At 50.2% G+C, this 21,853-nt stretch overlaps 1 protein-coding gene across 1 annotated transcript in view; it reads left to right on the top strand.

Moving 5' to 3' along the window:
- Window positions 1-21,640, top strand: part of CB1H4orf50 (chromosome B1 C4orf50 homolog) — a 107,702-nt gene extending 86,062 nt beyond the window's left edge. Inside the window, exon 12 of the mRNA XM_043557002.1 lies at window positions 18,369-21,640. Within this exon, the coding sequence (XP_043412937.1) occupies window positions 18,369-18,431 (63 nt within the window). The 3' untranslated portion in view covers window positions 18,432-21,640. The remainder of the gene's footprint in view (window positions 1-18,368) is intronic.
- Window positions 21,641-21,853: the final 213 nt, after the last annotated feature.

Raw genomic sequence — 21,853 nt, 5'->3', positions numbered from 1 at the left:
AGAGACACCGAGGGAGGAAACATTGCCAGTTAAGAGACCTTGGGTTGTGCGTCACTTAGGGCACGGGGGCCGCAGTCCCGCAAACTCTCCGGGTCCTTCAGCGGCTTCGACTTGTGTGCGTCCATCCCTGGAACGTGCAGCAAGCGTTTGTTCTGTGCCTGGCACTGCTGAAGACTGGCGGTCCTCGGGCCAGACACTTAGAAAAGCAATTTGTAAGGAACCTTCTCCCAAAGACCTCCTCTACAGAACCACCTGTCGCGGGCAGTGCCGGCCTCTTTGGGGAGTTCAGTCCCCACTCCGGCCCCCGGAGTGCCAACCCCTTGAGGCTAAGGGCTCTCTCTTGCTCCCTGCCGGGCACAGGGCCCGGCACCTGGAAGGTGTGCAGGGTAGATGGGCGTGGCGTGGAAGTGAGTTAATGAAAGCTGGTCTCCAAGCAGTCAGGGACCAGGCAGGCACTCCCCACCCCACAGGTCATTCATTTGTCTTCCCCGTGAGCTGCACGAGGGCTGGGCAGCCACCCTGAGATCTTTCAAATTTGCTTTTTCCCTGGGTCCCCGTCACTTCCCTGCTCTGGCTGGAGACCAGCTTGCTGGGGGGTGGGCAGAATGCTGCGCTCTTGTTGATTCCTGTTATTTGGTCCCCGTGGGGACTTTCCAAGTGGCATCGGAGAGCTGTTCAGCTGCCTTTTGCATCTGATGGAGGAGCTGAGCCCTCTCTGCCTCCCCACCCCCCCCACCCCGGGCAGCCCTGTGTCTACACTCTCCGGCCAGCTGTCCTGTCCCCATTTCTCACCTCCCAGCACCGGCCATCACACTGGTCTTTGTTACAAAGGGTATCTCACCAGACCTTGGCCGTGCCGGCACCCTGATCTCCAGAACTTGAGAAATACGTTTCCGTTGTTTACTCTTAAACTGGGTGACAATTGACATATAACATTATATTAGCATCACGTGGACAACATAAGACATGTGCATGTGGCAAAATGGTCACCGTAAATGGCCCAGTTGACATGTGCCATCACACAATAACAATTCTTTTTCTTGTGATGAGAACTTTTCAGATCTACTCTTCTAGCAACTCTCAAATACACCGCACAGCATTATCATATACCAGCTGGGGATACTGTACGTTACATCCCTGTGACTTATTTATCTTATAACTGGAAGTTTGTACATTTTGCCCCTACTCACCCATTTCTCCCACCCCGCCCCCCCACCCCTGCAACCACCAATCTGTTCTTGGCAACCGTGAGCTCATTTTGTAAAATTATTCTTACTTTTTCAGACTCCACTTATAAGTGAGGCCATACAGAATTTGTCTTTCTCTGACTTATTTCAATTAGCATAATGCCTTCAGGTTCCACTCGTGTTGTTGCAAATGTATGTTATGGCTGAGTAATATTCCATTGTGTGCACACACCACATCTTCTTTGTCCACTCGCCCTTCGATGGACACTTAGGTTGTTTCCATGTCTGGGCTGTTGTCATTAATGCTGCAATAAATACAGAGGTGCAGACGTCCTTTCAAATAAATGGTTTCATTTTCTTCAAAAACATCCCAGAGTAGGGGCGCCTGGGTGGCTCGGTTGGTTGGGCGTCCGACTTTGGCTCAGGTCATGATCTTGCGGTTCGGGCAGTTCTTGAGTTCAAGCCCTGCAAAGGGCTCTGTGCTGATGGCTCAGAGCCTGGAGTCTGCTTCAGGTTCTGCGTCTCGCTGTCTCTCTGCCCCTCCCTTCTTGCTCTCTCTCTCTCTCCTTCTCTCTCAAAAATGATAAATAAACATAAAAAAATTAAAACACAACAAAAATATCCCAGAGTAGAATTGCTGGGTCATAGGGTAGTTCTACTTTTAATTATGTGAGAACGCCCCCACACTGTTGTCCACAGTGGCTGTACCAGTTTGCATCCCCACCAACAGTGCAGGAGGGTTCCCCTCTCTCCGCATCCTCACCAACACCTGTTGTTTCTTGTGTTTTTGATACTAGTCGTTCTGACAGGTGTGAGGGCATATCTCACTGTGGTTTTGATTTGCATTTCCCTGATGATGAGTGATGTGCAGCATCTTTTTGTGTGCCTCTTGGCCATCTGGATGTCTTCTTTGGGAAAACGTCATTTCAGATCTTCTGCCCATTTTTTAATGAGATCCTTTGGTTTTTTTTTTTTTTTTTTTTTGCCATGGGGTCGTATGAGTTCTTTATGTCCCTTAACAGATACATGATTGCAAATATCGTCTCCCGTTGAGTAGTTTGCCTTTTCATTTTGTGGATGGTTTTCTGTGCTGTGCAGACACTTTTTAGCTTGATGTAGTCCCGCTTCTTTATGTTTGCGTTTGTGGCCTTACACTCTGTTGTTTCCGAGCCACCCAGTCTACGGCGCTTTGTTACAACAGGTGAAACAGACTAAGACAACGCTAGCACGTAGTAAGTGCTTATCACGTTCCAGGCCGTGTGTTAAGCACTCTGCACACATCAATTCACTTAATTATTACAAGTTCCACTGTGAAGCAGATATTACTGTCTACCTCTTATAGATGCGGAAACAGAGAGGTTCACAACTTGCTCAAGATCACACAGCTGATGAGCGGCAGAGGTGGGATTTGAACCGTGGCAGTCTGATTCCAGAGCCCAAGCTCCTGATTGCTATGCAGTAAATAATGACTCTCCCTTAAGAAATCCTGAGTTCAGAGCTGACTCCGGTAAAGCGTCCCACATCATATGCTTTGTTGAGGCTCAGTGACTCGGTATTTCCTGTGCTACCTGCCTCCACTCCTGCAGCAATTTCTTGGTTCCAGAACCTGCTGACATCAGCCTGTGTTGTGCTCGCTCACAGCCGTGGGTCCTGCCAAGGCACTCTGGGCCAGCATGCTGTTTGCCGATCCTGGTTTTGTGACAGGATCCGGCCGGGGTGGCGGCATTAGACAGGAGGCTCTTAGAGACCAAGCAGGGGTCCTTGTCAGCCATGGTTCTGTTGCTGGTTGCTCAGGGAAATCTGCCGGGGGCACCGTCAGCCCAGCCTCCCTGCAGGGGCTGAGAAGCGTTGCTTCGGGCAGGCACTGAGGCACATTAGTCCCTGAAGAAGGGGTGTAGCCCCTGCCACCACACCCACCTGCACCTGCCTCAGCCCACTGCTTCGGAGGAATGAGTGACGCAGACTCGATGTGTCACCCCAGGTTAGCCCATCCACACTTCCAGAACCTTCCAGAACCTTCCTGAGCTGCAGTATCCATGGAAACTGGGGCTGGATCGGCCAGCTTGCGAACCTGGGGCTTTCTCTGAGCTGGAAGCTGTGGCAGCACCTTGGCTCCGGAAATGAGACAGCCAAGAGACCCTGAACGGGACAGAGGGGTCCTAAGATCTGATGTCAGCCCCCACCCTGCCACTCACTGGCAAAGTCAGCATCTGGGAGAGAGAGAGAGAGAGAGAGAGAGAGAGAGAGACATTAATAGCCATCCTGACCAGGGGTCCCATCGGCAAATTCTCTTCGAAACTCACCATGCCCCATGGGACCTCGAGTGACTTTCCTACGTCTCCAGTCTGTTTCTCCCTCTGAGAAGGGTCACAGCTCGGGACCATGACCTTCAGCTCTGGCTGCACATTCCCACCCACTGGGGAGCTTTAAACACTGAGGTGTCGCGGCCCGGGGCCCAAAGACTCTACCTGCTTGGCCCAGGGGCACCCAGGGATTAACACTTTTGAAAGGTCCCCAGGTGGCTTTGACAGAGGCATGGACCCTGGTGACCTCTGCCAAGGTGGGGGCCTCCTCGGCCAATGGGGAGCCCTAGATGCTGCTTGCCAGGAGACGTCCTTGAAAGCAGAAAGGCCACAGAGGCTGTCCAGTTTCCTCCCGTGCCTTGGAGATGTGGGAGCAGTGAAAGTTGATCTACCAGCAACCAGCTAAGACAAGATTTATTCTATCCTTCCCCTGACAGCTTCCCCCTGAAATCACACACCGCAGCCCCGAGCTCCTCTCCTCTCTGTCCCACACAGCCCACGGGGGCCCACCATCGTTCCTTACCCATGAGCCAAAGCCTGCCTGAACCACCTGTCAAGACCTAACTATGGGAAGAGATTGGCTGTTTTTTATTTTTCCTGCCAAAGGTGCTGGTGTGAACCGTTCAAGAGCGTGGCTCAGGAGCCAAACTACCCAGATTGGAACTCCAGCAACACCGCGTTTAATGGGAGACCTTGGGCAAGGCACTCGGCACCCCGTGACCCCATCTCCTCGGGAGAGGCCCTACCTCCCGGGGTGGTCGTGAGGACTAACTAGGTACAGCACCCCAGCCATAAATATCAACGATCATTGCGTGCCTAGGACTTCATTATTCTTATATCATTTCTTCAAGGAGAGGTAAACATTGGTGCTTACTGTCAGGGGAAGGTGCAAAATTCTTGGCTTTAGGTTGTTTTGGGTTGCTCGTTTCTTCGAAAAGAAAGATGATTAGACGTTAAAATCCAAACACGAACCAAGAGTAGAGAATTCGTCTGAAAGCCTCTTAACCAGGATGGCATCAGTCTAGGATGAGGGCCATTCATTCAGTTATCAAACATGTTGTTTCTCAAGTACCTCCTTTGTGCCAGGCCCTGGGCTCAGTGGAGGGGCACCAGCGGTGAGCGACAGAGACACAACCATCCTGGCCACAAAGAGCAAACAGCTGTCTTAGAGGGTCCATAAATACTTACCCAAGAAATCCAGAAATTTCAGTCATTGTGATTGCCAAGAAGAGGACAGTGAGGGTCTGTAACGGGGGGGGGGGGGGGGGCATCTGGTAGGGGAAACCTCCAGAGGAAGTGACAGCCAAGCCAAGATCTGGAGGATGCGTAGAAGGTCTCTGAGTGTTGAGGGGCAAACATTCCAGCAGAAGGAAGAGCACGTACAGGTCCCCGAGGCAGGAGAGGACCTGGCCACTCGGGGGACGGTGAAGGGCCGAGAGTCCTGGGAGGGCAGCGAGCGTGGGAGGGAGCATCGGGGGATGTGGTCAGGGAGGCAGACGTGAGCTGGCCATTCGGGCCCGTGGGCCAGGGCGGAAGTCTGCGTCGGGAGCTGCAGTGGGAAAGCCACGGGAGATTTTCAAAGCAGGGGTGTGGACTGCCTGCTGTCTGTTCACTGTGGCTGCTGTTTGGAGGTGGACAGCAGGGCCACCAGTGGATGTGAGGAAGGGAAGGGCCAATTAGGAAGTCCCAGGGTGCTGTGAGTGTCGCCGAGGAGCGCAAAAGGCCAAATGACAAGGCCGCCACATGCAGGTAGAAGGGAGGCTGGCGGTGATGGTTGGGGAAACAAGGAGGAGAAGGGGAGCCACACCATTGACGTGTCACCTGCGTTGCTTCATCTGAATCGTCACACAAGTCATGAGAAGGGGCTGTCACCCAGAGCCCGCCACCCTTCCTGCTACCGATGCTCGACATCCCTCGAGGTCAGAGGGAGTCACGCTAGGGAGCCTCGCTTTTGCGTTTTGCATTTCAGTTGCGGGGGGGGGGGGTGGTTCTTGGAGCTTCACGATGACAGAAGTGACAGTGCGGTTTGTGTTTTTTCAAATGTTGCCCTTTCATTATGTGCCTCTCGCTCTGGGCCCTGGAACCATTCTTCTTAGTCATTATTTGCGTCCATCTGGTCCCTGGGCCCTCTGATGGATGACCGGCCACATCTCATTGTACCCTGAGCTGATTGTGCCACCTCGCCCTGGGCCCCTGCTTGGCCTGCAATGATTTACGGATGTCATAGGCTGGGTGTCTCTGAATGACCTGGGCAAACAGAGACCAGCAATGCTCGGTAATGAGACGCCTTCTGGGGTTGGGTGTGAGCCTCAAAGCTCAGGGAGGAGACGCGCTGTAGCTTTCAACAGAAATAAAGGAACGGAAACCCTCCACCTTCCCTGCGTGACTGGCCCAGTGCTTTTATTCTTTTTTAAGAAGGTTCACTGATATGTTTCCGTTCGCTTCCCTGCATGTTTTCTTTTAGTTTTTAGGTAAAGGTTAAAAATGTTTAGCTTTTGCAATCTCAGGCTGGCTGGTCGGGGCTGTGTGAACGAGGCCACCTTCTCAAAGGCTCTCAGGGACTGGCTCTCGCCCAGCTGTCCCTTTGTGCTGAAACTCTGGGGACAGCGAGGTGCGCTGCGGGAGTCCGGATGTGGGAGCAAGGCGGATCTGGACTTGAATGCTGGTTTTGCCCACTTTCCACCTGGGTGACCTTGGACAAGTTACTTGGCATCTCTGAGCCTCAGCTTCCTCATCTGAAACATGGGCATGAATACAGTAATTACCTTGTGCCCACCTCAGGCATGGGCTCCCACCCTCTAAGCAGAAAACGGTCTTCTGTGTGCTTCTCGGAAGCCTCAGGCTCTGCTTTTAGGGGCACCCAAACCAAGACAGTTTTCATGATCACGCAGAGTCATGGCTTTTGCCTTGGGCACATCATCCTGCTCTAGGGGCATCTTGGTTGTGTGTACTGGGGACGGAGGGGTGGGTGGTGGAGTGAGGGGGACCAACTGAGCGCGGGTGTCCAGCTGGGCAGACTCCTCCCTACACCTGTCCTGCAGGGGAGGGGGGGGGAGGGGGGCTGAACTCTCTTGGCTCTGCTCCGCCCCCTGGCCGTTGATTGGCCCTCAGCTAGACACCTGACCCAAGCCAGCCCATCGGAATTCTTCTAGGATTTTTCTGCTCTGAAACTGCCGAAGATTCTTTCAGATTAGGACCCCGCGGTGACTTTGGGAGCTGTCAGTGTGTCTGTGCCCTGTTACAGGGAGCGAGCCGGTGCGGAATAAGAAGGAAACCAGTATCAGCCAAGGAGAAACAGAAAAGTGGTGAGAGCGTCCTGTAGTGCTTAAGGGTCACTGGTCCCAGCTGTGTGTGGAGCCCAGTTACCCCTGGGGATGGCTGTTCAGCCTTCCCTCCTGGTATGGGAGATCTCCTTGCCATTCGGTCTTATTTTTGTCTAAGCCACTTCAATTTGGTTGCTGTCACGGGCAGTCAAATTGCATTCCAGATGGTATGCCAAATTATGAGCCAGACAACCTGGCACAAATATATGGTTCTGGGTACAGTGTATTCCCAACAGGTGAGTAGGTTTGTCCCAAAAAGAAAGAATGCTTAGGAAGAAGAGGAAACGGAACTTCTAGAATGTTCCCGCCATTGAGCTCCCCGTTTTGCCTGTGTTGCAGAATATGAGGGAAGAAGTGAGTCCAGTACAAGATACGTAGCCACTAGCGATAGAACCCCTCACCTTAACTTATCAGCCTCGAGGCTGGTCTGTCATTTCACTGATGACCATCAACCGCCCGGCTGTCCTCCATCGCTCAGCTCCACTGGCTTCCGCTTCTTTGTGTTTATTCCTGGTGATTATCGCCTTGAGGTCACAAGGGGGCTGCTGTGGCTTCAGACTTCACATCTGTGTCCCAAGAGGAAAAGGAGAGGAAAACCTTTCCCAGCTTTGCTTTGTATCACATTGGCCAGATTCACCCATAAACGTGTCCCGTGACCATTTCTACTTGAAAGCCAGTTTTCACCTTCCCAACCTCTCGGGTGGGAGGCGACAAGGGAGAAAGGGATTGGGAATAGCTGTCGACTGGTCAGCAATGGTGTCTTTCCATAGCCTGAGCCCAGATAAGGGTCTGAAGAACATGCTGTGTCTGGGAAAGGTAGGATGGGCGAGAGTGGACCTTGGGCTATGTGGGCTGCGTGGGGGAAAATCATGTCCACGGTCAAGGCCTGATGTGGTGGTGGGAGCCATGGAAGGCTCTTCAGCCTGCTGGAGGAATGTCAGGACTACGTTTACATCCTAGAAAGACCACTCTGGCTATTACTTGGAGACAGGTTTGGGCTGGGATTGGACTGGAAGGTGGTGACAGGTGTTTGCAGTGCTCATCCTGTGAATTCGAGGTAATATATGCAGGCGTAGAATTTAGAATAGGGGCGCCCGGGTGGCTCAGTCGGTTAAGCGTCCGACTTCGGCTCAGGTCATGATCTCACGGTCCATGAGTTCGAGCCCCACGTCGAGCTCCGTGCTGACGGCTCAGAGCCTGGAGCCTGCTTCGGATTCTGTGTCTCCCGTCTCTCGGCCCCTCCCCTGCTCACACTCTGTCTCTCTCTCTCTCTGTGTCTGTCAATAATAAATAAACATTTAAAAAAATTAAAAAAAAGAATTTAGAATAACTCAGCACCTTTCTGAGCTGCTCACTGGACCAAGGAAAGAAAGTGACCAGACAAACAAGTAAGACTAGATTAATACTCACAAGAAATATAGGAGGATCCGTCCTCGTGGGAAAATACACGATGATGTGGCACTCATCTCCCACGTTCGATCTGACGGAAGGTGGCTTTTCTCCGCATTTTTGTGTGCATGGAAAATCCCAGGCCATACTGAGTTACTGACTCAGCCATGTAAAGCAAGCTCAAGGTTACATCCAAGGGAGAGAGGGTACGCATTACTTTAACTAGAGACTAGACTAGAGTCTAACATTAGACTCTCTAAGTATTTCTAACAAGTGAGAGATGAGGAGTACCATTGTATGTGTTCTTTCCTATAGATCTGCTAGCTTTGTAAGAGAGGCCATCATACGCTTGCGTACCTACTGAAACATTCAAACTACCAAAAGTAATTGCAGTTAAGAAGAAAACATTAAAGGGGCACCTGCGTGGTTCAGTCAGTTAAGTGTATGACTCATGATTTCAGCTCAGGTCATGATCTCACAGTTTGTGAGTTCAAGCCCTGCATCGGGCTCTCTGCTGTCAGCACGGAGCCCCCTTTGGATCCTCTGTTTGCCTCTCTCTCTCTCTCTCTCTCTGCCCCTTCCTCTCTCTCAAAAATAAAAGCATTTTTTAAAAATAATAAAATAATAATAATAATAGGAGAAACCATTAAGAACCATAGAAACCAAATCACCGTTAACATTTTGGCACATGTCCCTTTTTATCCTGATGGGTATGTTTCCCCACAATATTCATAGTAGGAATCAGTGTACAATTTTATCACCTCATCTTGTAGACTTTTCCCCCTGCTAACACAGTCTTCATAAACTTCACTGTCCATGGTTTATATGCCACAAAACTCTCTCGACCCCTGTTATTGAACATTTGACTGGCTTTCTTCTTTTTTTTTTTTCTGTAATAAATAACATGGTGATCACCATCGTGTATACATTTTAGTCTTCACAGAAGACTATTTCCTTGGGATGATTCTCAGAAATGGAATGACTGTCTCAAAGGGAACAAGCATTTTTAAAGCCATTGATCCTTATCAGCGATTCAGAAATCCACACCGGTGACGAAAGTTAAAGACAGACAATGTGTGAGAAAGCTCTGCTTTCTGGACTCTCTCCCTTGGCAGCCTGTGGGTTGGGTCATTACGTCTGTGGACGATTTATTGCCTTATTTCTAAATAGGATCGATACGCCCAGGAGCCCTAGCATAATGAGATTCAGAGGGGCTTCCACTCATGAACGCATCCGTCAATTAGACCAGAACGTTAAGAACAGTGAAAGTGAAAATGGCTTCTGTGAATCTGGATATTGAAACACAGATTAGGGCATTTGGGGAGGGAAGTGTTTTATCTTTATCCGTATTTTCTGTATGCCATATGATGAGGAAGCTCATGGAAATTGAACAGCGGCTCACCTGTTCCTTAGTATGTGCTCTTCCCACATTACCCACTAAGCTCGCTGACCCCACTGCCCTTACTCAAAATGCATTTCAAGAAGAACCATTGGGGGGCACCGGGTTGGCTCAGTCAGTTAAGCGTCCTACTCTTGATTTCCGCTCAGTTTCACGATCTCGTGGTTTGTGGGATCGAGCCCCGCGTCAGCTCTGCTCAGACAGCCTGGAGTCTGCTTGGGATTCTCCCTCTCTCTCTCTCTCTCTCTCTCTGTATGCCCCTCCTCCTCTCTCTAAAAATAAAGATTTTATTTTTTTTAATGTTTATTTTTTTTTGAGAGAGAGAGAGAGAGAGCACGCGCGAGTTGGGGAGGGACAGAGAGAGAGAGAGAGAGAGAGACAGAATCTGAAAATGAATAAATATTTTAAAGCAGAAAAAAAATAACCGAGGCACGTGTGGGACGCTGCAGGTGTTTCACCGGGCACTGGGGACATAGCCACCCTCAAGGAGCGGTAGTCTGGCGTCTCCATGATTCGCCAAGGCCCGGGTGCCGGCTCTCCCATTTGCTGAGGCCTCTGACTGCTGCCCTCTTCCCAGCAGCACCGTGAGGTGGGTGTCATCGCCGCCCCCCACCCCCGTTGCCGGCGAGGAAACAGAGAGACTCAGTAACGTGCCCCGAGCCGCACAGGTAGGGAGCCATGAGGCCGTGCCTTTCGCGGTCAGTCCTCTTTATAAAAAAGACAGAGGCATGACTCTGAAAGCAGTTTGAAGAAGCTGCTGAAAATGCTTTTTGCGCTGAGCCTGGCCCGGTCTACTTGCAAAGTTGTATCCACGGCAGTTAGAAACACGTTCTGCGCATTCTACTTCTCTCCCATTACTTTCACAACATTGGAATCCCTCTCTCATTGGTGCGTGCATCCAGTCTTCCCACACACATGCACGCGCACGCACACACACACACGCACACACACACTGGTGTGATGGAGTGGCTCCTTCTGGCACACGAGAGCTGATCACGAGCATCTCTTACCAACTCTTCAGTGACGCCCCACTTGCAGCTTGAGACCAGCCACGGCTGAAGTATTTACACCCCAGCAATTGGCAGACGCTAAAAGAATCGGGGCTTCCCCCCCCCCCCCCGAGTCCCGGTTTTTATTACCATTTACCAGCTCAGCACTGTGGTCGCCCTTCTCCGCGCCTGCCAGGGCCTGAGAGCAGCAAGTTGCCTCCCCTCTTCTGGGGTGTAGAAGACACCCTGGGGCAGGCCCCTCTGGCGGGTGAAGCCGGCGGAGCTGGGCCATCCTTCACTCCCAGGAAACGCGAGACAGCACACGTGGAACCAGGCTCCGCATGTCTGAAGAGAGGCCAGTCTCTGTGAGCGGACCCCGTGCTGGCTTGAAATGTGCATGGAACACTCCTTCAGTGGCTGCATTCACTTCTAGCAAGTGTCATTTTAACTCCATTCATGGATGAGTTTCTGTAATATCGTGATTTACAATAAGGAGTATCTCACTCCACCATTCCGGCATGTAGCTCCTCAAACTCTTGGAATTTCCTAAGTGTTGTGAGCGATAAAGATGTATTGGGTATGTTATGTTATGCTGGCGACTTTCGGGAAGCCCCTGGGTCACCTGAGGGCGGATGCTTGCTGTCAGGGGAAAGCACCCAGTAGTTAAAAGTTGGAACGTTCAGTCCCTCCCCAGAGCTTCTGGCCAGGGGAGAGGGTTGGAGATGCAGCTGAACTGCCAGCGGCCAATGATTTAACCCATCGTGCCTATGAAATCGAGCCTCCGTAAACCCCCGGAGGATGGGGGTCAGAGAGCTTCCAGGTTGGGGAACCAGAATGCATCCACCTACTGGGAAGGTCACACAACCCCAACTCCATGGGGACAGCAGCTCCGGTGTTCAGGATGCTTCTGGACCTCAATCTATGCCTCACCTCTTCATCTCCAGCCTTTACAATACTCTTTATGACAAACAGGTGAACTTATGTAAACATTTCTCTGAGTTCCATGAGCCCCTCCAGGAAGTTAATGGAACCCGAGGAAGGGATCATAAGAACCTCCAATTTATAGGCAGCCAGCCAGAAACACAGGTGACAGCTGGAGGGACTTGGGGTTGGCATCCTAAGGGGGGACAGTCTTGTGGGACTGAGCCCTTACCCTGTGGGGTCTGACACTGTCTCCGGGAGATGGTGCTACAGTCAAGTTAAATTGTAGGACACCTGGCTAGTGTCCTCTGAGATGCGGAGAGTTGCTTGGTGATGTTGGGAAAACACAGAATGGAGTTTCCCACCAGTCAGAGCTGCCCAGTGGAGCAAGTTTCCCTGGCATAGGTGGTGAGCTTCCCATAAGAGGATGCATCCAAGAAGAGTTTGAGCAAAATCCATCCCAGATGCTTGAGGGAGGGGATAGTTCTGGATTTGAGAAGGGCCAGAAAACCCCACATGTTCAGAAGGCATAGAGGGAGGGGCGCCCGGGTGTGGCTCAGTGTGCTAAGCATTCGACTTTGGCTCAGGTTGTGATCTCGTGGTCCGTGAGTTTGAGCCCCGCGTCAGGCTCTGTGCTGACAGCTCGGAGCCTGGAACCTGCTTTGGATTGTCTCTCTCTCTCTCTCTGCCCCTCCCCCACTTGTGCTCTGTCTCTGTCTCTCTCAAAAATGAATAAATGGTAAAAAAAAAATTTTTTTTTAAAAAGGAGGCATAGGGTGAGAAGAAACCCATCAGCTCTGGTGAAACATGTGTTACGGGAATGGGGACATGGTCCCGCTTTGGAGTTCATGAAGGAGTGGCCCTCCCAAAAATGTGAGCCACTTGAGAGCAGGGACCTCATCCCCATTTCACCCAAACACCAAAACAGCTCTTTGCCCAGCGCGGGAAGAAGCTGGCAGGGGTGAAGCGGAGAGGGCATTGGTTGGAGGACTGGGGAGCGATTCCAAGCTCAGCCGTTATCAAGCTGTGTGATTACCGTGGGGCCACTTTGTCTCTGGGGATCAGTTTTCTCAACTAATTATGTGAGGACTTATTTTAGATAGCTTCTTCGGAATAACTAATATTCTAATTAAAACACCGTGATTCACACCGAACCTGTTTATAGCATAATGTGGATCACAAACAGACATCATTTAAAACATAAAAATTAGTGGCCAGATGGAGCCAACGGAATAGATTCTTAAATTTTGAAGGCTTTTGTTTGACACACACACACACACACACACACACACGATGAATTTTGCATTTGATTCCCTTTACCTGCAAGAAAATGCCGATTATTCCCTGAGGAAATATGTTGGAACTGGGTTGCATTCAATGAGAATCACATTAAGTTGATTTAGGCTTAATCTGTCCTTTGTCTGCACCCCACCCCCCCTTTCAAAAGCTGTTTCTCCTCTGCTTGGGGCCCTTTTCATGCGTGTTTTTCTGTGGGCCTTGGAGTCTGATGGGGTCTCCTCTAAAATCCCAGCTGCCCCACTTACTGGCTGTGGGACCTAGGGGAAATTTCTTGCTAAGCCTCAATGAGTGTCCTCCTCTGTGAACAAGGAAAATGAAAACACACATCATGAGGGGTCGTGAAGATTCAGTGTGGCAATACCTGTCAAGGGCTCAGGACGCTGGCTGATACATGAGAGGTGTGGTCCAGGGCTGCTGTCCCTGTAATTCTTGGATTATCACGTTTTGTCTCTGCTGATCTTCCCACCTGGAGCACTAGGTCCCCCTCAGGGCAGGAGCTCCCACATAACCCTCCTTGCCCCCCCGTTTACCCAAGTTCTCCTCCCCAGGGTCTCGATCGCCCCGTGGAGGCTGCTGGTCCTTCGGTCCCGTCGCGCGAGTTCCTGACGGCACAAACCTTGCATTTGTGCAAATCCTGGGTGCTCAGTCCAGTGTTCAGCATGCAGGGAGCCAGGCATCTGCTTTACCGACTGAGCTAGGCTGCACGTTCAGACGAGGGGCACATGAAAAGGGAAACCATTTCTGGCTCAGGAACCGCTCCTGATAAAGTGCTGATGGAAAGAAAGTCCTAACCCCAAACGCCAAGAAGAGAATGAAAGTGGAGGGAACCCCACTGAATGTGCCCCTCAGTGCCAGGAGCACGTGCCACCAAGCACTCACTCACTCATTCCAACCTTAGACACCTAGCGCTGCTGTGTGACCACAGCGAGCATGCTCAGTGTGCAAGGAGTTCATGTGGCCACTGCAGGAAGTGGAAGGGCTTGAATGTCAAGTGAAGAGATAAGAGATGTGGGCGGGGCTAGATGTTGCAGGTCCCCAGAAGTCTGTCTAAGGAACTTGGCTTTATCCTAAGGGCAGAGAAAGCCAGGGAGTGGAAGGGAGGGAGTGATACACTCAGCTTTCTAGTCACTCTGGCTGTTGTGTGGAGCGTGGATAGGGGCGGGGCTCCACCTGGAAGCAGGGAGCCTGGTTAGGATGCTGTCCTGGTGGTCCAGGTAATATATGGTGGTGGGCTGGCTGGAACTGTGACAGTGCAGAGGACACAGAGGAATCAGGGAGAGAGAGGAATCTGAGCAGAGAACACCAGTTCTTTACTTTCTGGGCATTTTTAATCTATGAAGTAGGTCAGGTCGGCACTGCTTTGGTTAATACATCGGAGTGAGAGAAAGGGCGGTGATGAAACGGTCCCCAAGTATGACCTTCTCATCTCCTGCATACATACCCACTGAAGGCTGCCTGACCTTGGGGGCTAGGTGAATGGTGTCAAGGAGAGTCACATCTGTGTGGGCCCCTCCTGTCAGAGCACCTTCTCTCATAGAGGAGATCTTATCTTCACAAAGGTCTGAAACTAAGTAGGGCATGGACTAGTGTCCCCATTTTTGCCCTCATTTTCTGATACCCAAGGGCTTCCCCCCTCCCCATCATGTGGTTATCTCCCTGCCTGGGATCTCTGCTGTTATCTGCTCATGCATTTGCTTCCCCAGTTGGACCAGGAAGGGAGGCTGGAGCTTAGATCTCTCCAACTCTCTGAGGCTTGTGAACACCTGCCATGGCTATATAGAAACATCAAGTTACACGGTGGGAAGGGACCTTACAGTCCACTGGCTAAATTTTCCTCCAAATGCAGGAGTCCTCTTCAATATTCTCAATTTCCTCTTATATGTCTGGTATATAGTAGGTACTTGATAATGAGTAAATGAGTGAATGAATGAATAAATGAACGAGTGAGTTCGTGAATGACTTAATGAATGAGTGAATGAGTGAATGAAAGAATGCATGCATGAATGAGTTAGTGAGTGCATGAATGAGTGGATGAGCTAATGAATTAATGAGTGAATGAGTCAGTGAGTGAGTTAAGGAGTGAAGGAGGGAGTAAATGAGAGAGTGAATTGAGTGAGTGAGTGAATGAGTTAATAAGTGAGTGAGTTGAGTGAATGGATGAAAGAGTGAATGAGTGAGAGAATGAATGAGGGAGTGAATGAGTGAGTGAGTGAGTGAGTGAGTGAATGATTTAATGAATGAAAGAGTGAGGGAGGGAAGGAGGGAGTGATGATTAGTTCTCATTGTTAAGAAGTTCTTTACTCTTGGCTGACACTTGCCTCCTGCTAACCACCACTTCCTGAGCTAAGTCCACTCACTGACTCTACAAGGATTCACAGGATCACACTCTCCTCCTCCCCTGGTGTCTTCTCACATATTGGACCCACAGCGACCTGTTCTCTCATCTTCAAACATGCCAACCGGGTCCTGCCAAGTTTGTTCCCATCTTGATCTTTTTGCCTGCCTGCCCCTTCTGCCTAGGGCTCTTGACTCAAATTTCTTTTCATGGCTGGATGCTCCTTGTTATTTCAGTCTCAACTCAAATATCACCTCCTCAGAAAAGCAATTTATAACCTGTAAGTCTAGAGTGACCTCCTCTGCCCCTTCCCCTCTCTGTGCTGAATCCTGGGTGATTTCTGCAGATCTGTCTTCCAGTTCACAAGGTCTTTCTTCATCAGTGTCTAGTCTACTGTTTAACCTGCCCATTGAGGTCTTCTACCAGTTACTCTATTTTATATCTATAGAATGTAGTTGTGAATGTTGTAATCATTCTTATTTTAAAGTCCTTTTTAGAGTCCCTGTTACATGTAACCCCCCAGAGCGATTTCTCCTATTTATTGTATCTGCTGGCTATCTCTCATGAGTTGTGTATCTTTGTATTGTAATAATTTTTTACATGTAACTTTATCAGGAAGTATCATCTATGAGTGACCCACATGGTGTTGGAGGTGTGGAGGTGACCCTATAGTGTTTATTAATGGTAGAGGAGTTGTTATGTTAATTTCTTGATGAATGCAAGCTCAGTGCAAGGATTTGGGCACCAACCTCATGCATGACGTAGGCAAGAGATGATTATTTCTTTTTTAAAACTTATTTATTTATTTGGTGGGGTGGGGCAGAGAGAGCAGGAGATAGAGAATTCCAAGCAGGTTCCACACTGACAGAGTGGGGCTCCATCTCATGAACAGTGAGATCATGACCTGAGCCGAAATCAAGAGTTGGACGCTTAACTGATTGAGCCACCCGGGTGCCCCAACAGATGATGATTTCTTATGTTTGGTGTCACTCTCCTTATTCCAATAAAGAGGACTTTGCTCTGCAAGATTCATACACAAGCATCATGCAATGCATCAGTGCCCAAATGCCTGGTACCTGATGCATGAACATAATGCATGAAAATCACCCAGCTTGATGCATAAGCATGAAATTCACTGAAAACAGATTTCTGAGATTGCCTCCTCGATACCAACTCCCTAAGTCTGGGGTTGAGCCCAGGAATCTGAATTCCTGTAAAGTTCTCTAGGGGATTCTGATGCATAGTGAAGTTTGGGTACCAATGATCCTATAAGCTTTGAAGACTGGAATTGAAATTATTTTTGTCTTATTTACTTCAAGTGAAAAGATTTAAAGCACCCTATAATATATATGAAAATACATTTTGAAAAGCAGACTTAGAAAACATCTACACAGGGTACCTGGGTGGCTCAGTCAGTTAAGCACCCGACTTTGGCTCAGGTCATGATCTCACGGTTTGTGAGTTTGAGACCCATGTCAGGCTCTGTGCTGACAGCTCACAGCCTGGAGCCTGCTTTGGATTCTGTGTCTCCCTCTCTTTCTGCCCCTCCTCTGCTCACACTTTGTCTGTCTGTCTGTCTCTCTCTCTCTCTCAAAAATAAACATAATAAAATAAAATTAAAAAGCAAAGAAAACACCTACACAAACAGGTAACAGATAACCTAAGTGAGTGTGATCTGACTTTATTTACTCCAATACTAGGGCACACAGGAGATGCTATGGTTGGCATCCTCACCAACATCCATATCATGGGTGTGGTTGTGGACCATGCATGACCCACCATCATCCATTTCTGGAGACCCTGGGCATTACTGCAAAGCCCACCCCAGTGAAGTCAGTTATGGGGCAGTTGTGGCACTCCAAAGGGAGGCTGCTCTCTGATATGGCTTTGCTGTTTCTGGGATCCCCTTCTGCAAACTGTCAGGCTGCCCAAATGCATTTACTGACTGTCAGCCCCCTTTGTTTCCTGGACCACCCTCTGTCTGGGCAATGAAGGCTCCTCTTCGCAAGCTGATGTGCCTTGCTGAGCTGTGTTCTTTTGGACCTCTAGGCTTCTGCCCCAGCTGTTTCCTCTGCCCAGAAAACTTAAGACTCCATTCAATTATCTCTGTCTCCAGGTAGGCTCTCTCCTCTGCTTCCTTCATTTCCTTCCTTCCTTTTATCTGTTATTAATTGACCCCTTACCATATCTCAGCCCCGCACTGGAGCTCCCCAACTTCCCTGCATCCCAGCATCTGCTCCACTGCAGACCCTCCCAGCCTCACATCTCGCCGTGCTGCCCCTCCACTCTCTGCTCTCTCCACACCAGCTTCTTGTGCTCCCTCTCTCTCTCCATAGGACTTTTGCATAGGCTTCACCCTTCTCTGCCTGATGAGTCCCCCCCACCTCTCTCCTATTCTCCCCACAGTGATTGTCATCTCCTGGTTCCCTATGGTTGTCTCATTCTGCCTTCCTTCTTCACTTCTGCCCTTTTGTGATTCCTAGATTACCCTCTGTCTCCTCAACCACACTGGAGCCTCACAAGGGCAAGCCCTGTAACCTCAGCGCCTAGCACTGAGCCTGCCATATAGCAGGTCCCCAGTCTTGAGCAGATGAAATGAAGACATCCTTGAGAACCTCAATCTGTCTCTTCCTTTGGACCAGTTCTTAACCTTCTATTGGCCATTGGCCCCTTTGAGAGTCTCATGAAATCTAGAAACCCTCTGTGCACAAATACACGTGAACATTTATTCCATATTATTTCAAAATTGAAAACCACTCCAAATAAAGAGGCCACTGTCTATTAATTCCAAGCTAAGATTCTTTTCCTGAGAGAGCAGCTGGTGAATTGTGTCCAGATATCATGATTGAAGGCCACCACATTAAAAAAAATTTTTTTTCCAGTTTTTATTTATATTTGAGAGACAGAGAGAGACAGAACATGAGCCGGGGAGGGGCAAAGAAAGAGAGAGACACAGAATCCGAAGCAGGGTCCAGGCTCCAAGCTGTCAGCACAGAACCCGATGCGGGACTGGAACCCATGAACCATGAGATCATGACCTGAGCCAAAGTCGGACGCTCAACCAGCTGAGCCACCCAGGCGACCCTAAGCCCACCACATTTAGAGATAAAAATGGGCCTCCCAGCATCTTCAAAGGCTGGTGCGTTCAGATGGCATCATGGGGGTGCCATGATGGCTGGTATGTCCCCTTTAAAAGCTCATCTCCCTACTTTTGTTGTTGCAGGAAAGAAGACAGCACAGAGGCACGCACATCCCACTGAGGAATATTTATATCCCTCCCGACTGACTAACAGAGCAGCAGTGGCCCCAGGATTTGTGGTTCCTTCCAGGGACCTGAGTTACAAGCCAGAGGACTGTCTTCCTATTCTAAGTCATTCATGGGAATGTCTCTCTTCTGTATCATACCAACCAGGGGACCAAAGGATGGCTGTTGACTATCAGAAGCTGTACGTATTGGCACGGGGTGGTGGGAAGAAGCTTGGGTCTGGAGTCCCAACGTCTTGGCTGGCTTTGCCCCTCCTAAGCTGTGTCACCTTGCCCAAATTACTTCGAACGTCCACATCTTTACCTGTCTGAGGGTCTGAACACCTACTTGACAGTTTTGTTCTGACAGCCAAATGAGCTCATGGCGACGAGAGTGTTCTGCACCCCGTACGATGCTTCCCACACGCCAGGGATCGTGGCTGTTTGTAAATGTGATTCTCTCACTCGTGTGACTGACCACACCCTGCCACAGCTACTCATTACATTCACAGTTCTCTGTAGCTGCCACCCGAGGTGGGTGATGCTGTACCATGGCAGGATTATCGTTTTTAGTCTCAGGGGTCATCTTGATATTATAGAGCTCCTGCGGAAGCCTGAGCTAAGGTGAAGGTTCTGACCTGTGCGAAAAATTGTACACATGTGAGCACTTCCCTGGGAAGAGGGGCCATGGGTTTCATTAGATTCTCAAATGACACTGGAACCCTCGAAAGCCAAGCACCCGTCGTCTAGGGGGAAAGGACTCCACTGAGGAACCCAGAGACCCAGCTCTGCCTCTAACTGGCTGGTGACTTTGAGGCCTCAGTTCCTGATCTACAAAATGGGTGCAGCCACATGCCCTCCAGTAACCTTCGCAGTCCGGCAGCGGATGAGTCTGTGGCCCCTCCCTGCATGTGTCCTCCCCCAGAGAGGACACTCTTCCTGCTGCAGCAAACACTTGCTGGGTCCCTACTGTGCGGTGAGCTCTGGCCGGCTGGAAGCTCCTGTACCCAGTCTTCTTGCTTCCTGAGTAAGTAGAGAGTTCTTCTAGTCTAACCATATGTCACTTCATGCAACTGTGTCCACAGATTGTCCCCCAGATAACCACAGCACTTCAAACTTCTTAAAGCACTCAAAGCTCATTAAAGAGCATTATGGCCCAGCCACTGTGCAGACTGAGGGGTTTGCTGCCTCTGAAAATACCTCCCTGTAAATTACAGGTCTGTGACACCCTCTTCCTTGGGCAGCCGAAGGCGTAACAGGGACACTGAAACCTAAGCATCCCCCAGGAAGGCAGAATGAAAAGCAGGTTGCAATGTGGTACTACCTCCATGAGCAGAATTCTTTCCCACCCTGCTGCTACTGGCAGAGATTGACAGTAAGGAGACAGGCTGGTGGTCAGGATCTGCCCCAAAGTCCTTGGCCTCAGCAGAGCCTGGGCTGGCTCAGTGAGGGGTAAGTGACAGGCAGGCCCCACGACCCACGGGGCAGATCTCAGAGAGCTCTTAGTCTGCAGCGGGCACACGGACAGCCCTTGGATCAGACCTGGCTCACAAACACATCCCATTTGGCTTAGGTTTGTTCAAAAGACGGCAGTAGAGTACGTAAACATAAAATGTACCATCTTAACCCTTTTTAAATGCCCAGTTTAGGACATTCACATGTTGGGCAACCATCACCACCAGCCATTTCCAGAACATTTCCATCTTCCCGAACTGAAACTCTGTCCCCATTAAACGCTAGCCCCCTCTTCTCCCCTGCCTCAGCCCCTGGAAACGCCCGTTGTGCTTTCCATCTTGACAGATATGATTGCTCTGAAAACTTCATGTAAGTGGAGTCCTACCAGAGCTGTCCTTTGGGGACTATTTCACTAGCCATAGTGGCCTCTAGGCTCATCCACATTGTTGCAGGTGTTAGAACTTCCTTCCTTTTTGAGGCTAAATGATATTCCAGTGGATGGACAGGTCACATCCTGTGTACCGTCTACCTGTCGACCGACACTTGAGTTGTTTCCGTCCTCTGCCTGTTGTGAATAATGTGCTGTGAACACAGAAGTACAAATAACTGCCTTGTATTTGTTACTATTGGGGTAACCAGTAGTAACCCCATTGAAAAACCAGAAGATTTCTCATAGAAATACGAATTTCTGGCTTCTCTCGGAAGACAGTGGAACTGGCAATTCAAGGTTTCTATGTTTGTGGCCATGCTCAGATGAATGAGGCCAACACACTCCTTTCCCAATGACAGGCACACTCAGCCTTGGGAGGGCTTCAGGCAGCCACACCCTCCCAGGGTCTCTTCTGCCGACCACCTACCTTGCCCGGTCTGCCCAACCCTCTGATCAGATGGCTGAAGATACAGGGACCCCGAGAGGCACAGGGACCCCGAGAGGCACAGGGACCTGGGCCCGTGGTGTCACAGGTGGGATGGTGAGTGACTGCTGTCACCTGGGAAAGGCCTGGACTAGGTTCTGGTTCCGGCTCTGCTGCTTGCCTGCTTCAGTGACCTTCACCTTTCGGAGCCTAAGTTTCCTCCTTTGGAAGAAAAGATACCTTCTCCAGCAGATTCATGGAATTATTGTCAAGATAGGAGAAGGAGCTGTGTGGTGACTGGAACATGGCATCACTAACAGCACAGTCCAAGTCTGGCAGCCTAGAATTTGAGGGTCCATTTCCCCCTCTGCAAAATTGGAAAAGGGACCATGCCTCTCCACGGGAGTGTCCTGAGGACTGAGACAGGGAAGGTAAAGCATCCAGCAGAGCACCTGGCACACAGCAGGTGCATCCCACATGTTACTTGGTAACAAGAGAGGGCTCTGTTGGAGGGCTCCACATCCCCCTTGGCAGAGATCACAATCCAGGAAGACACCTGACGTCCTGATGTTGTGGGCACAGCCTGGCTGCAGATTCCATCAGCCTGATTTCAAAGCCCACCCTCCACCTTTTATCTGCCAGGGCCTGTCAGCAGCCTCCCTGAGCTGTAGACTGTCCCCTGTTGGAGGGCACACAATCACTGTCTTTGCCAGCACCCGGGGAGACGGGAAACATCAGGTGCCGGGTGCATACTAGATGCTCAACAACAAACGTAGTTCCCCTCCTCCCTTTCCCAAGCGGAAGTCGGCCTCTGAGTTTAAAAAGATGGCGTGTTTTCCAAATGAGTATTAAAGAAGAAGGGGAAGGAGAAGGGGAAGGGGAAGGAGAGGGAAAATGTGGTTTTCAGCCCCCACTGGAGTGCCTCAGGGCTCTCATGTTCTTGGGGTTAAGGTTTGTTCCCAATGGGATTCATTCATTCATTCAACCAGCACGCATTTATTGAGCACCACTAAATGCCAGGCACCAATGATGGGCCTACCTGGGGTAACAGGAGAAAACAAAACATACCAATCCCCTGCTCTTTGGGGTCGAATTATATCAGCCAATGGGTCAGTTGGTGGATACATGCTCATTAAGTGCCTCTTCTGAGCTGACT

The sequence above is a fragment of the Prionailurus bengalensis genome, chromosome B1 (assembly GCF_016509475.1).
Source record: "Prionailurus bengalensis isolate Pbe53 chromosome B1, Fcat_Pben_1.1_paternal_pri, whole genome shotgun sequence".
Taxonomy (NCBI): domain Eukaryota; kingdom Metazoa; phylum Chordata; class Mammalia; order Carnivora; family Felidae; genus Prionailurus; species Prionailurus bengalensis.
The sequence above is the reverse complement of the archived record's forward strand: the minus strand, read 5'-3'. Positions and strand labels throughout refer to the sequence as shown.